This window comes from Bison bison, unplaced genomic scaffold (assembly GCF_000754665.1).
Source record: "Bison bison bison isolate TAMUID 2011002044 unplaced genomic scaffold, Bison_UMD1.0 scf7180017864330, whole genome shotgun sequence".
Taxonomy (NCBI): Eukaryota; Metazoa; Chordata; class Mammalia; order Artiodactyla; family Bovidae; genus Bison; species Bison bison.
The window spans coordinates 361,010-376,255 of NW_011494902.1; the positions used below are offsets into that span (position 1 = coordinate 361,010).

General features: G+C 32.6%; 1 protein-coding gene across 1 annotated transcript in view; it reads right to left on the bottom strand.

Moving 5' to 3' along the window:
• Positions 1-1,731: 1,731 nt before the first annotated feature.
• LOC104998468 (actin-related protein 3) overlaps positions 1,732-15,246 on the bottom strand; it is a 49,498-nt gene continuing 35,983 nt past the window's right edge. Inside the window, exons 6-12 of the mRNA XM_010853614.1 lie at positions 14,752-14,859; positions 11,750-11,893; positions 10,034-10,207; positions 9,500-9,592; positions 9,227-9,352; positions 6,343-6,426; positions 1,732-4,968 (exon numbers count right to left, since the gene is read on the bottom strand). Of these exons, the coding sequence (XP_010851916.1) occupies positions 4,873-4,968; positions 6,343-6,426; positions 9,227-9,352; positions 9,500-9,592; positions 10,034-10,207; positions 11,750-11,893; positions 14,752-14,859 (825 nt within the window). The 3' untranslated portion in view covers positions 1,732-4,872. The remainder of the gene's footprint in view (positions 4,969-6,342; positions 6,427-9,226; positions 9,353-9,499; positions 9,593-10,033; positions 10,208-11,749; positions 11,894-14,751; positions 14,860-15,246) is intronic.

A 15,246-nucleotide genomic window follows, 5' to 3' on the forward strand; every position in this document is an offset into this window, starting at 1 on the left:
TTCTGAGCCATCAGGGAAGCTAATTTTAAACCACAGCCGCACTTACATTGGGCTTCCCAGGTGGGGTTATTGGTAAAGAACCTGCCTGCCAATGCAAGAGACTAAGACACAGGTTTGATCCCTGGGTGAGGAAGATCCTCTGGAGAAGTAAATGGCAACCAGCTCTAGTATTCTTGCCTGGAGAGTCCCAAGGACGGAGAAGCCTGGTGGGTTACAATCCATAGGATCACAAAGAGTCGGATAGGACTGAAGTGACTTAGCACACTTATACTGTGTATGTATTTTCCACTTCACCTGAGTTTTCTCCCTAAAACCCACTACCACCACCACCATCTTTACGAAAAGAAATTCTAAGTTAACATGATGTTTTGCAAAACTCAGGGCAAAATATTCCTCACTCCTCTGAGAGCATCTTTACTAATACATTAGCCTCTGAGCTCAGGGCAGATGTTCTATTCACCCTCATGCAGTGCCTGAATCACAGTGTGTAGTCAGGAAGTGCCCGTGAGATTAGAGGCCCCAGATTTGATGCACTACATAGAGTATAAATGAGTTGTAGTGTCTGAATAAAACTAAAACTATTTTGACTCAGCATCTTAGCTTTAAATGTAATACATAAAAATCACCAAAAGTGAAGAAACACTGGAAAACAGTATAAGAATAATAATTTGCTAAATCAAAATAAAGAATACTTTTCTTCTTCCATTTTTAATTTCCTTATTTTCTTCTTTCAGGTTTTTTCCCCCCAATTGCCACTTTTTCTAAATCATTCATTTCTATTTTTGTTTTTTTGTTTTTTTTTACTGTGCCTGTGACACTGGAACAATGTTAAAGTAATTCTAAATTCAAATAGGTGTTATTTCCTTTCAGCTCCAAGTTAAAAATGTATCAGTTAAACTGGGTTATGGCATAGACAATATCAAAGACAACCATAGATTTTAACTTGTTTTTGTTAAGGTTCTACCAAGACCAAGCAGGTTATAAAGAAAACTCTGGAATGCTGGGGGAAAATGTGGAAGAGAGATGAACATTTATATAGTACTGTGGTGTTATTAACAATGAGTCGCAGAAATCCGTTTCCACTAATGTCTAAAAACTTTTCATACTCACAAGCAGATCTAAATATTGTTGCTTAAGGTTAGCTTAGATGTGATATGGAACTAATTATAAAAATAAATTTTTATTTTCTGAATTTGCTGTGAAAGTTCCTTATAAACTCTCAATAACAACTCTGCCCCAGGCCAACTATATAGAGTAAGTGTTATTACACAGAAACATATTCTAAAAGACAGGATTCCAATATGAATGAGAGAATGCTTCACTCCTAGAGTTGGCACATATTTTGGTTTGTATGTTAGCTAATATATTTAGTCCCTGTTAACCGAAGCTGAGATTCTTGGAAGAGACTGCCAAGGGCTATCCAAGGTACTCAAGGTTACTGATGATGAATTACAAAATATCAGGGAGTACGGGGTCACAAGAGTCAGAGATGGGATGGTAAGAAAATCACAAATTCACTGGATTTCACTAGTGACAGAAAGTCCAGTATTTATAACAGCACTCTTTACAATGACACAAATAAGCTTTTACATTACAAATAATTTCCTCAACATTGTTACAAGTACTCTAGTACCACCTTTAGGGTTATCTGAAAGTTTTTATTCATATAGACATATTCTCTAGGACTTCTCTAGAAATTAAGTAAAGAATAGAGAACATAATAGCCTATTATCCACACAGTTCATTTTATTTCTGAAGGTATTTCTAGAAACTGCAAGAACAATTTATTTCCATTTTTTAAAGTAGCTTTGAAAACAAACCAAAAAATGTATATTAAGGGACCTGAATATATTAACTGCCTTATCTCTTATCAAAAAGGAAGATCAATCAGAACAGGATGATTACTTGCAGTATACATCTTTTAGAGATTTTAAGGGTAAGCTGTACTTACCAAAGAGTAAACATCATATTAGAGAGAGCCATCATCTATTTTATTTCTGTCTGTTAGTATTTCCAATTGATTAAAAGTCCTGCCTATCAAAAAAGAGACCTTTAAAAACATCTTTACTACCACAAACAGATTAGTCTCACAACTCATAAAAACTGCATTGTTAATCCAGGTAACACTGTGCTATGACATGCTTAGTCGCTCAACTGTGTCCAACTCTTTGCAACCCCGTGGACTGCAGCCTGCCAGGTTCCTCTGTCCATGGGGATTCTCCAGGCAAGAATATTGGAGTGGGTTGTCATGCCTTCTTCCAGGAGATCTTTCCAACCCAGATCTCCCGCATTGCGGGGGGATTCTTTACTATCTGAGCCACCAGGGAAGCCCAAGAATAATGGAGTGGATAGCCTATCCCCTCTCCAGGGGATCTTCCTGGCCCAGGAATCAAACCAGGGTCTCCTGCATGTAGGCGATTCTTTACCAGCTGAGCTACCAGGGAAGCTCCCAGATAACACTACTATCTTATATATAAATTGAATTAAAGTCGAGCAAGTTCAAACAATATGTCCATGATTATATAAATTTTTTTTTTCATGTTTTAACAATAACAACAATAATAAAAGTTGAAGGACTTGTATTATCAATCTGTAGAACTAGAATAAAAATTTCAACAATTGGCTTTAGGCTTCAGTCTGGTGTTTTTCCAATGTAACATGCTTATGCAGTCTCTTATACTGGTGTTATAGGTTTTAATCACCTTGGCCAACCTCTATACATATACAACCAAGGGTGCAATAAATTAATGATATACAATGACAGGAGAGATGTAAAGGACGTAAGACCACTGTTTCTATCATATTATATACCAGGAAACATACAGGAAAGGCTAGAGACTTCTTGTTTCCCCAAGTAAGTTTAAGCTTAAAACAAAATTTCTGACCCTCAAGTTTATTTATTTACTATTCAATCATCTCAGATGGAAAAGACAGTTATGACAATACTAATAATAATACTGTTTTGGGCCAGGTGGATAAAATCTTTAATGCTTATTAATTTAGTTCTGTATCAAAAGATCTTTGAAAAAGCAAAGTGCAGAACAGTATATATAGTAAGCTCTTATTTCTGTAAAACAAGGGAGCTATATTCATTCCTATATGCACAGAAAATTACAAGGACATAAAAGACATTCTAAGAGTGTAATGATGAGAAAAAATGAGGCTAGGGTAGGAAAGAAATCTTTCATTATGTACTCTTTGGTACTACTTGAACAGTTTTTTTTTTTTTAACAATGTTCATGAAATACTTTTTCAAATAAAACAAGATCTTTGATCCTGACAGGATTACCATTTTACAACATACAGTATGTTCCTGACTGCCACACTCAAAAGAATTAAGATTCACATAAATGATTAATATAATTTTAAACATCCATATTCACTCTAAATAAAAACTAAAGTTTACTCCTCAAATCTATATTAAAGACAAAAACACTTTAACTGTTCTTAGATTTTTGGACAGAAGTATATATTAATATTAATCCTGTGTGGTTTTTCATGGTTAATGAAGTTCAAGTGTTCACTGGTATTACTGCTTAAGTTCTAAAAGCCTATAAAACATCTCTCATTTTAGTCTTCTATAAATAACTGGCAAAATTTCAAGTTCACAAGAAATTTTCTACCACATATATAGAGAGATTTCAATGAATTCTACTATTTCAACAGAAATAAAAAGCATATAAATATATAAACACAAAGTAGAACGACACTGCTTCTAAAAAAAAAAACATTAGAAAAGGTAATTCAGTTTTAATTTATTTTCATCACTTGTTCTTCATGATCCAGATTATTTTAAAATGTAATGAAAATTAACTTTCCATGATATGTCAGGGACTGGCACTAAAAAAATTTTTGGACTGCAAATGAGTTATACAAATGAAAATATCAAATGGAGATCCAGTTATCAAAATGAAAGCACTCAACATATTAAAAGTTCACAATTATTTGTTTAGAGCACATAAAAAAGTCAGCTCACTAACCAACTGTTGAGATTTTAAAGAACTATTGCAGAGGTTTGAAGAAAATAGATTTATTAGTTAACTTATAAAGATTAAAGAGCTTAAAACAAGTATTAAAAAGAAATTTGTGCCTTTATTAGAATGGTGTTAGGCTTTAAATATACCAATTTGGGTAATCAAATTATTCATTTTTTAATAAGAAATGACACTACAGAACTGCAATACTGGTCCAACAGTCTTGTCTTTACTTTTCCTTTAAAGCGAGAAAACAGAATGCAAGTAATCAGAAAGCACTAGCAGGCATCAGTTAATCCAAGACACTAGCTTCTTAGTTCCAAAAGCACTTGCAAAGAAAACCATTGGGGGGCACAGGAGGGTGGAAGCACTTCATAATAACTGGAATCCCATGAGTGTGTGTGTACGCCAAGTCTCACAGGCTATTTTTTGTATTTATCCTTTACTTGGTCACTTTTTTATTTTTACCCTCAAATACTAGTTTTTCTTTGACTTTTTTTCCTCAAAGTATAAAAAGTATGAAATATAAACAAGCTCTTGCATTGCACACACTTCAAAGTGTACAATTCAAGCATTATAGAGCTATCTACATACTGATAAATCCCATCAAATCTTGGATAATTCAATAATATACAAAATACCAGGGCACAGAAAGAACTAAAACCCACTTCTTTTGATACACGTAAGATTCAAATATTCAATCTAAAGAAAAACACTTAATCATTTTGGCTCTCCTCTACATTCGCATGTTGATATACTTATTAAAATATTCCTGTATAATTAATGTTTGGTCTTATTATTTCAAGTCAGGTTCAAAACCAGCCATCCAGACAAAACAGGTAATCAGAAAGACTATTTCTTCCCCACCTCCCTAACCCCAATAACTATGAAGCCAATTTTACGACATGACTCCAAACACTGGATTGTGACGACAAATGCTAGGTCCAATTTCTTCATAATCCTTTTTGGTGTGGCATACTTGGTAGAACTCAGGCTGAAAATAAAAACAGATTTTTGGAAAGGTCAAAAATGTACCACTTTAAATCCAAAACGTTTATCAGTCCATTTATGGTAGCTGAACAAAGCTTTGAAATTCTAGCAACTGTGACTCAAAATCAGCTACAAGTCTATAACCAAAACTGAAAAGGAGCATTTGACAAAAGTCTCTCCAATCCCTCTCCTCAACGTTTGTTTCTCCTGGAATTTTTCAATTTTGAAAAAATTGAATGGAATGGAAGGCTAAATCTCAAATGCCCAACTATTCTGTTGTGGCTTTCCCACACTGTACAGTGAATCAAGAAAAGCAGCAGCATTCATGTAAGTTACAGATGATGTATTCCAGGTCATGCTCCAAAAACTTCTAGATGAACTTGCTTTCCTCACTGAAGGTCTGGTATAGACAGACTATTCCATAGTCTATTACCTCATTTCTCCAAGGAGAAAGTTACACACTCAACTAGGTGATAGAGACAGCACAAATGAAGACAATTCAAATTAAGGAAGAAAATAACTTTTACCTCTTATTTTTAAATGCTTTTATTGAAATCCAAGGTTGTATGGTTTTCAATAATTCAAATAAAAGTTCTTACATTTTATTTTATACTGTGTACTATAGGATAAAGCTAAAAAAGTTAAGTCACTCAGTCGTGTACAACTCTTTGCGACATCATGGACTGCAGCCCACGAGGCTCCTCTGTCCATGGATTTTCCAGGCAAGGATACTGGAGTGGGTTGCCGTTTCCTTCTCCAGGTACTACAGGATAGAGCACCACTACTTACGAGGTGAAGGATGTTAAAATTTAAAGTATCTTTTAAAGGGACTTTAAGATGTTTTGGTTTGGGAGAGGTATCTTATTAATTCCCTTGACTCAAGTTTAGAACATCATACTTTTTATGTGGTAACTTAATATTTTAAAATATTTGCACAGAAAAAACAATGACCTTCTGATACCTGTATTACTACAGAGTTAAGCCTGTGCTCTGCAACAAAAGAAGCTACCACAATGAGAAATCTGCACACTGCAATGAAGAACAGCCTCCAGTTGCTGAAACTAGAAAAAGCCCACGTGCAGCAATGAAGATTCAGCACATCCAAAAAAAAAATATGTTAAATAAATTTTAAAAAGAACTGCTCACTCAAAAAATGTCTAGCAAGAACAACAAAAAAAAAACCCCAAAAACCAGTAAGTCCAAATAAATTCCACTTTTCAAAAATACTATGTTTATTTGTGTTCAATTTTAAAACTTTCCTGTGCAATATTACATAAAAATTTAAGAAATTTCTCCTGTTCTTCTAAATTGTTTAAGTTGATAAATTACTTTATCTTTAAAACAAAAAGGTCAAATTTTAAAGCTTCATTTCACTTACTGTGGAAGCCAGCATAGATCCTCCAAACCAAACTGCGTATCGTTGCATGTGATGTGTAATGACTTGTACATCAATAGGTTTTGGCTATAAAAGATGTAGTAAGATCAGTTCAATGGTAAACTCATATAACAATTCTTGTATTATTTAACCTTAGTTGTACATACTCAAAAATAAACAAATAAAAAAGATGTGAGGTGGGGGTGTACATAGAGCAAAACAATGTAACAGAAACAAATTAAGCTAATTTTATTATTTTTAAAAAAAATATAACCACAGTAAAGTAAGGGAAACAAACTAATCCAGGTAACCCATGAACACAGTATTAGGACTACGCCCTCAAGGTTAAGCTAAAAACTAAGCAAACACTGAACTCTCATTAGTCGGTCTATTTCTCACAGTGGCATGGATCAATAACTCTAAAATGACTACATATGTATTCCAGGACTGAGCAAACAACAAACATAAGGCTGGTTTCTCACCATCAGAGAAGAGCATTACAAATATAGGAAGGTATAAGGCTAGAATGAACCTTACAGTATTCTGGAACTTCTATTATCAGTATGAATCTGTAGTTTTTAGTTTAAACAGAGAACTAGATTTATATGCACACACACACACACACACACACACACACACACACACACACACAAACACACACACTACATCTGACTGCCAACAAGGCCTAGATGCACTGACCCCTCAGTAACAACTGAATATATATCTAGTGTCCAAATCCTGGTTTCTTTTAATTGAAGTACAGTTGGTTTACAATATTGTGTTAGTTTTTGGAATTTGGAATTCCAAAACATAATTCCAAATAATGGAATTTGCAAAATACCACTTGGCAACTACCACAGCAATAACTAAATATGATGTTATAAGCAGTGGCTGAGACTTTGATGAAAAACAAGGCAGTTATACATAATCTGAAAGTATCATCCTATAAGATTCTTATTAAATATAAAGGAAAAAATAATAACTTTATAATAGAGACACCTGACACACTTAACCAGGTGATCCAAGTTAACATATAAAACAAATCATGCGTCTGGCAATGCAATGCAGTAAAAAGAATACAATATCACTTCTGTACTATTACTGCAAAAAATGCATTATCTGAACCCAATCATAAGAAAACATCAGACAAACCCAAACTGAGAAACAGCTTGCAAAATAAATTTCCTGTTGTCTTCAAAAATATTAAAATTATAAAAGACAAAAAAAAAATGAGTACTTTTTCCAGATAAGAGGGAAATGAAACCAAATTCAAACATATGATCTTGGACTGACTCCTAGACCAGAAAAAAAAAAAAATATATATATATATATAAATATATATATTATTTTTATATATATATTTTGATTTTGATAATTGTAATGGCCTGTTTTTAGGAAATACACACTAACGTTTAGGGGTAATAGGCTATATTTGCAACTCACTCTCAAATAGTTCAGGAAGATACATGTATACATACATATATTTATAAAAATAGAAAAATAAAGCAAATATGCTAAAATTTAGAAATCTAGGAGACGAATATATAGGAATTCCACTAGAATTTGCCAACAGTTTCAAAGTATGAAATTATTTTGGAATAAAAAAAATTTTTAATTTATGTATCACAAAAAGATATGGCTTTTTGTTACTATAAAAAAGCTATTTGACTGTCATTTAAAATTGGATTGACAGAAAAAAAAGCCAGATTTAAATACAGATATATAAAGATGTTATAAAGATCCATAAAAATAACTACTGAATAAAATAAAAGGGAAGGTGGAGTACTCCAGTATGTATGATTTTTCCTATATTATTAGATATGTTAGCATAGTGCTGATATCACTGAGAGGAAAAAAAAAATCAGTTCTTATTTAGAAATGTGTAAGAAGCATAAAAATATTTTAACATTTTTATTTAGCTGCAATGAGTCATTACAAACTAAACCACCACTTTTTACTGTACTCCAAGGAATAGTTTAAAGATAATCAAAATTTAGGGGCTGAAAGTAGTCAGCTATCATGCAATTCTTCAAACAGCAGTAAAGCAGAGTGTTGTATCTACTGCTTTCAAGTAATTCTGGGTGACTGGTAGTCTCGGATGAAGCCCTCATTCTTGGTAATTTTCCAAGCTGCATAAATGTGTTTTACTTAGTAACATCTTCTGAATCAATGTTTTGCTTCAATATCCCACAATATCCCATAATGAAAATGAAACAAATTTACTGAAAATTTGTCTTACAAATATGTAAAGCAGTCATCTGAGAATTTGAAGTTAATTTTGATTTTTTTTGACAGCAAGCCCAAAATTACAGGACAGAAATTGAAAGGTTATTTTCCTGTACCACCAATCTCATTTCACACTATGAGGCTGCTATAGGAGAGGATAAAGTCAGTGTGTGAAAACAGGTGAAATCACACAACAGTCTCTCTCTTTCAACTCTGCTTTGTTGTCCTGCTATAAAAGGTATTTAATATTTTGTAGACTCATAAAGAATATTATTCCTGGAATATGCAACAAATCTATGTAAATTATTTGTGAGATAAACATTAAAAAAATCTCTCTCACAGCTATAAAAGTGAAAGTGCTAGTCACTCAGTCACGGCTGACTCTGCGACCCCACGACAGCCCACCAGGCTCCTCTGTCCATGGAATTCTCCAGGCAACAATACTGCAGTGGGCTGTCGTATTTTCCAGAAATATAGGTTATATCCTAGAGGAATGGAATGACCAAGAATATCATGGATATGAATCTATAAAATTAACCACTTTCCATTAGATACCTCAGGCTCCTCTTACCTTCCAAAGAAAAGCTGGCAGACATTCTACATTTCCAATACAATAATCAAGGCACCCTCAACCTTTCCACCAATAATTGAGAAAACCTACCTTCAATCTACCACCACTCAATTCCTCACTTAATTTCAGCCTGGCATCTACAGTTCTTTTCAAATCTCTTTGCAAACGACGTCCAAAGTCCCTGAACATGGTTGAACCTCCAGAGAGGACAATATTCTGTATTAGTAGAGAAAAATAAATAAATAGAACTTTTACATAAAGAGAAGTTTAGATGTGGTTTTAAATCTACATTCACCAACAGAGAGAAAATAAAGACATTTTTAGAAGTGTGACTTAGAATACAATTTTGCTATAAACACTGACCTTGTAGAGAGGACGTCTGACATCGATAGGACAATTCTGAATTACTTCATCTACAACTTCTGAGATAGGCTGGGTAAAGTCTGGGTTAGCAAACTGAAAAGTAAGTTGGACACATGATAGAGATTAGACCACTACTGATTTAAATATCACAATTAAAAATTAAGAAACTTTTCAGTTAAAAAATAAAGGACTTATAGAAATATTAAATTCTGGTCTCTGATTCAAATTAAAGACACTGAAATCAGAGATTTCAAAAGAAATAAAATTAAAATAATGATTACATATACCATTTCATAACCATCAGATTAGCAAAAATGTAAAGCCAAACATATACTATGACCTGGCAAAAATCTATATAAATGGGAGCACTTTACAATGCTGATGAGAACATACATTGATGTAAAGATTACTCACTATAGCACTTTAGCATTCAAAAGAAAGTTCCTGAGATTAACTCTCTCTGATACTATTGACTGGTATTTTCTGCGGAATAATTCAAAACAAGTCTATCTTAAAAAAAGAAACAAGACTTACCTCTGGATGAAAAAAAATTTCAGGTCCCAAGAATCTCTCATATCCAACATCAATGGAAAACTCTTTCTTTGAGATAGCATTGATTCCAGTATACTGTTTAATCCACTTTGATCCATCTGTATCATACTTGTTAAATTCTTTTACTAAGTCTGGGCAGACATAACTATAGCGCTCCTAGAAAACGAAGAGTAATTTTTCCCTCTTGTTTTAGGAAAAGCAAAACAGAATGGTATTTATTTTCAGTAAACTAAAATCAAATCAAAAAATATCTTCAGAAAATAAAATTCAGAGACTAAGATGAAGAAAATTTTATGTTAGGATGTTATCATATGTATAGTACAAATAAACAGCTCATCTCCTGGGCTTCACATACAAATAGAATAAGATTTAACAAAGAGTTGATTTCTAATATTTCAGTGCTACTTCATGAAAGCACTCATTAATGTCATACAAAATTTTATACTGTTTCAATAATTAAAGGACTTTATATTTTAGAAAAGAGAAAACATAAAATACAAAAGAATTGCAGAATAAATACCTGACTTAACCACACAAATTAATACAATAAGAGGTACAAATTATTAGGTATAAAATAAACTTCAAGGATATATTGTACAACATGGGGAATATAGCCAATATTTTGAATGAACTATGATCTTTAAAAGCTATGGCTCACTATGCTGTACACCTGTAACATATATATTAGAGCAACTATGCTTCATTAATGCACTATAATCATGCAAAGATTGTCAAATCAATGGAATTATTTTTACCTGGGAAGTTTTGCTTTTACGAAAAGCATATACGAAAACATATACGAAATTTTAAACATGTAAGAAATTTTTTAGAAATGTTGACAAATGATAAATTTTAAAAAGCAATGCTAAATATTTTGGTATTTTGCATAAGCCCTAGTGTAGCCTACAAATTATTAAAATACCTTACACAGCCTTCACATTTTTCTTCTATCTGCCATATCATTTGAACCTATCATTGCATCTATCCTATAGCCCAATGAATCAATGACACCAAAAATTTTATTCTAACAGACAACTGTTAGAATCAGAAATAAATAAATCAGTGAAAATTGAGATGTGAGGACTCTGAAGTGAACTAATAACAGGCATACCCCATTTTACTGTGCTTTGCCGATAGCGTATTTTTTACAAACTGAAGATATCTGGCATCTGAATTATCAGATGACAGCATGCGTTAGCAAAAATTATTTTTTAATTAAAGTACAGGATTCCAAATTAAAGTATGTACATTTTATAGACATAATGCTATTGCCACTTAATAGACTGTAGTGTAACCATAACTTTTAAATGCATTGGGAAACCAAAAAATTTGTGTGACTTGCTTTTTTGTGATACTCCCTTTCCCACAGTGGGACAGAAGAGAACCCATAGTACCTCCAAGGCATGCTACATTTATTTTACTTAAGACAGTAACTATGTTGAAGTCAGTTTGTATAAATGTCCTTATATGTTAGTCCTCTCAAATGTGAAATGTGGTGAGAACGAGCAACAACTTGCTAAGCCCCCAAAATTTCCTCTAAGAAATACAGAGAAAAAATATAAATAAGAATAGTGGTTTGTAACTGGGTAACAAAAGCTTTTTTTAAACTACTGTTCTTGACTTAAGAATTTTTCCTATTAATATTATAAACATGACTTTAATTTCTAACTGAATTATATTCTCAGAATCATTTTTTACCTTCACTGCCTTAGCAGTTTCCAAGGACTGCTCTGGAGGAATTCCTACTTCTCGGTCTCTCAACAATTGCTGAATAAAATATGTTATATCTCGTCCTGCGATGGGAATGTGCTTAATACAGCTGCCAATCACATACCCTTCAGCCTAGATGGGGAAAAAGTGTCAAATTTACTTTCAGTGTTTTCAAGAATCACCTAAACTAATCACTAAAGATCAATTTCTTAGATTACTACATTTGTATCCTTAAGTATTGCTTCATTCCAGGAAAACTCTTCTAGTCTTTATTCCTCAACTGTATTCTTTACAGCTAACTTACCACAGAATTTACAATACTGTACAGACACCATGAATGAGAATGGCAAGTTAGATTTATTATCCCACTGATAAGAGTTTATAACAAAGACTGAAATGACTCAAAAGCAAAGAAATAGTGAATTTCAGAAGTATTAAAGGTTTTAGATAACAGACTTCAAACAGGATATTACTGTTTAAATTTTCTATAATTTCAGCAAAAAATTTAAATTGCATTGTAGGAAATAATCATTAACACATATTTTCTATCATTTTTATAATGAAGTAGGTACCAACTTAAGTCTGAGATAGTCCATGCACTGTAATACTTCCAAATAATTTAATTTTACAGAATGAATTCATAAATTTACTACAACTCAGAAGTACAAAAATAATGTAACAAAATTAAATTTTATTAACACAGTTATTTATGAAAAAGTAGAGTATTATTATTAGATTATGATAAGTTAGATGTTTACTATAAACTATACAGCAAAACTCACCAAAATCAAATGACAATAACAAAGAAATACACAGCATAGCTAAGTCAGTAAAAAAGACAAAATGAAATTATAAAAAACATTCCATTAATTCAAAAGAATGCAGGAAAAAATAATAGGAACACCCAATTCTTAATATGCTTCATAAAACTATTCCAAGTTGGTAGCTTCTTTTTGTAAATTATCTACTCCAATATTAACTATAAGGATAAAGATCTTATTGCTTAACTGTGTAGATATTAAGAAAAGGCTGCAGTCAGGCAGAACAAGTTCAAATCCTAGCACCATGACCTACTTGGTGATGTTAAGGAACTCATGTGCATTTTATAAGTAAGTAAACTGAGGTCCTTAAAGGATAATATAATCTACAACGTAGATCTTGAGGTTAAAATGAGAATTTTAAGTGAACAATTTAAGAATCTTTATGTATCTCTAAGCAGCATACATGTATCCATTATTTAATCCTCAAAACAGTTCTATTAAACAGGTTGCTATTATTGTTCCCATTCTGGAAAAAAAAAAAAGGAAAAGAATATGTAGCACTAAGAAAAATATGCCAACTAAATTATAAAAAGCTATCAAAATATTAGATATAACCCTAATTTCCAAGATATTAAAATATCCCCCAATACAATACAATAAAATGTAGAATAGCCATATAAAAAGATATTTGGCAAAATAAGTAAAGTACTAGACATGCTACAACATGGATAAACCTTGACAACACTGGGCTATGTGAAAGGACAATCACCAAGAGTGTAGGACTCTGTTTATATGAAATATCCAGAACAAGCAAAACTATACAGTCAGAAAAGGTAGACTGGGCTAAAGGTAAAGGGGGAGAGTGAATACTAAAAGATATGTTTCTTTTTAGAGTGATAAAAATTTTTTTTAATTGACTCTGGTAATGATGCACTTTATGAATATACAAAAAACACTGCATGGTACACTATAAACGAATGAATTGTGTGGCGTGTGAATTACATCTCAAAAAAGTTTCTATTTTTTTTTTTTAAAGGACAAGTATTACTAAAACTATTATGATATCAGGAGGGTGAATTATGACATCTAACCTAAGGCAGAGGATGAGACGGCTGGATGGCATCACCGACTCGATGGACATGAGTTTGAGTCAACTCCGGGAGTTGGTGATGGACAGGGAGGCCTGGTGTGCTGCAATTCATGGGGTTGCAAAGAGTCGGACACGACTGAGAGACTGAACTGAACTGAACCTAATAATCACTCTGAGGATGTAACTGTCAACAGAGGTTGCCCAGTGTATTAAAATGAGGAATAAGAATAATGAAGAAATAAAAGTTCAAAACAATTTCATTCTTTACATGATATTCAATATAATATAAAAATTTTTTTAAAGAGAAACATTTCTATATATACCAACCCAAAGAGATCAGTATGAATTCAAGTAATAATTCTGAATCTATTGGGCACAATGAAAAAATTTAATTTGTCATTAAAAATTAGAAGTAGAAAGTCTTTGGCAGAAAAATGCCTTCTCTCACAAATAATCCAATCTGATGCATTTTTCTTAATTGTGCTTGATTAAATCCATGTAAAGCACAATCACAACTTGAGCTTTTTAATTCAAAAAATGTAATTTCCCAAAAGTCACTGATGGTCATGTGCTTTCAACTAACTGCCATTTTAGTAGAAAGCTAACACAAGTATGAAATCTGTTAATTAAGAAGAGTAAGAAAAACTATTCACTGGCTGTGGAGTAGGAAATGGCAACCCACTCCAGTATTCTTGCCTGGAGAATCCCATGGACAGAGGAGTCTGGCAGGCTACAGTCCATGGGGTCACAAAGAGTTGGACATGACTGAGCGACTTAGCACATTCACTGGCTAACATAAATCCAAACTGGAAAACTGAATTCCATGTTTAAGAAAAGAAAGGCACATTTCCATTCCAGATACTGTAATTCATCATTTCCTAACTACAAACTGGAAACTTCTAGTAATTTTCTAATTATTTTTAACTACAGGCAAACCTATAGCAAAAAAAAACAAAACTGGAATTTGTTTATAAAATTCTAATAATGTGAGCAAAACACAACTATAGCTGAGCAATGACCAAATTTTAGTAAATAAATATAATATTTCAAGTTTTTTTAAAAGGTGGCATTAATCTATATAATTAAACTTTGCTAGATGTTAACTGCTATTTTGTTCAGTAATTTTAAAATATCCTTACCACAGGGATGACATGAGTGACACCGTCTCCACTGTCTATTACCGTACCAGTCAACGTCCGTTCTCCTACTTGTCTAGAGGTCCAAGACGCAGCTAAGGCAAGAACAGCCTTGAAAAAAAGAAATATGGCAGGCAAGAAAATAAAGAGTTAATAGAAAATTTCATTTTATTGTAGAACTTTATTCAATTGTAAATGTAGTATCTTTAGAAAGGAAATACACAGAATTAACTTACATTATACAATAAAATTGTTTATATCCTATATATTATTAAGACAAAGCCTTACATTAGTTTTTAAGGGCATATTTATAATTTTCCATATTTTAGTGAGGGCCATTTTCCTCCTATAGCCAAAAAAAAGTGGAAGACTAACATGAGATACCACAGTACTAACATATAGGAGACTAACATGAGATAATACAGTATAGGACTTAAACTCTGTGTATATGGCCTAGCCCGTAACAAACACAAAAGTAAAAGTAAGGCAGAGAAGCAC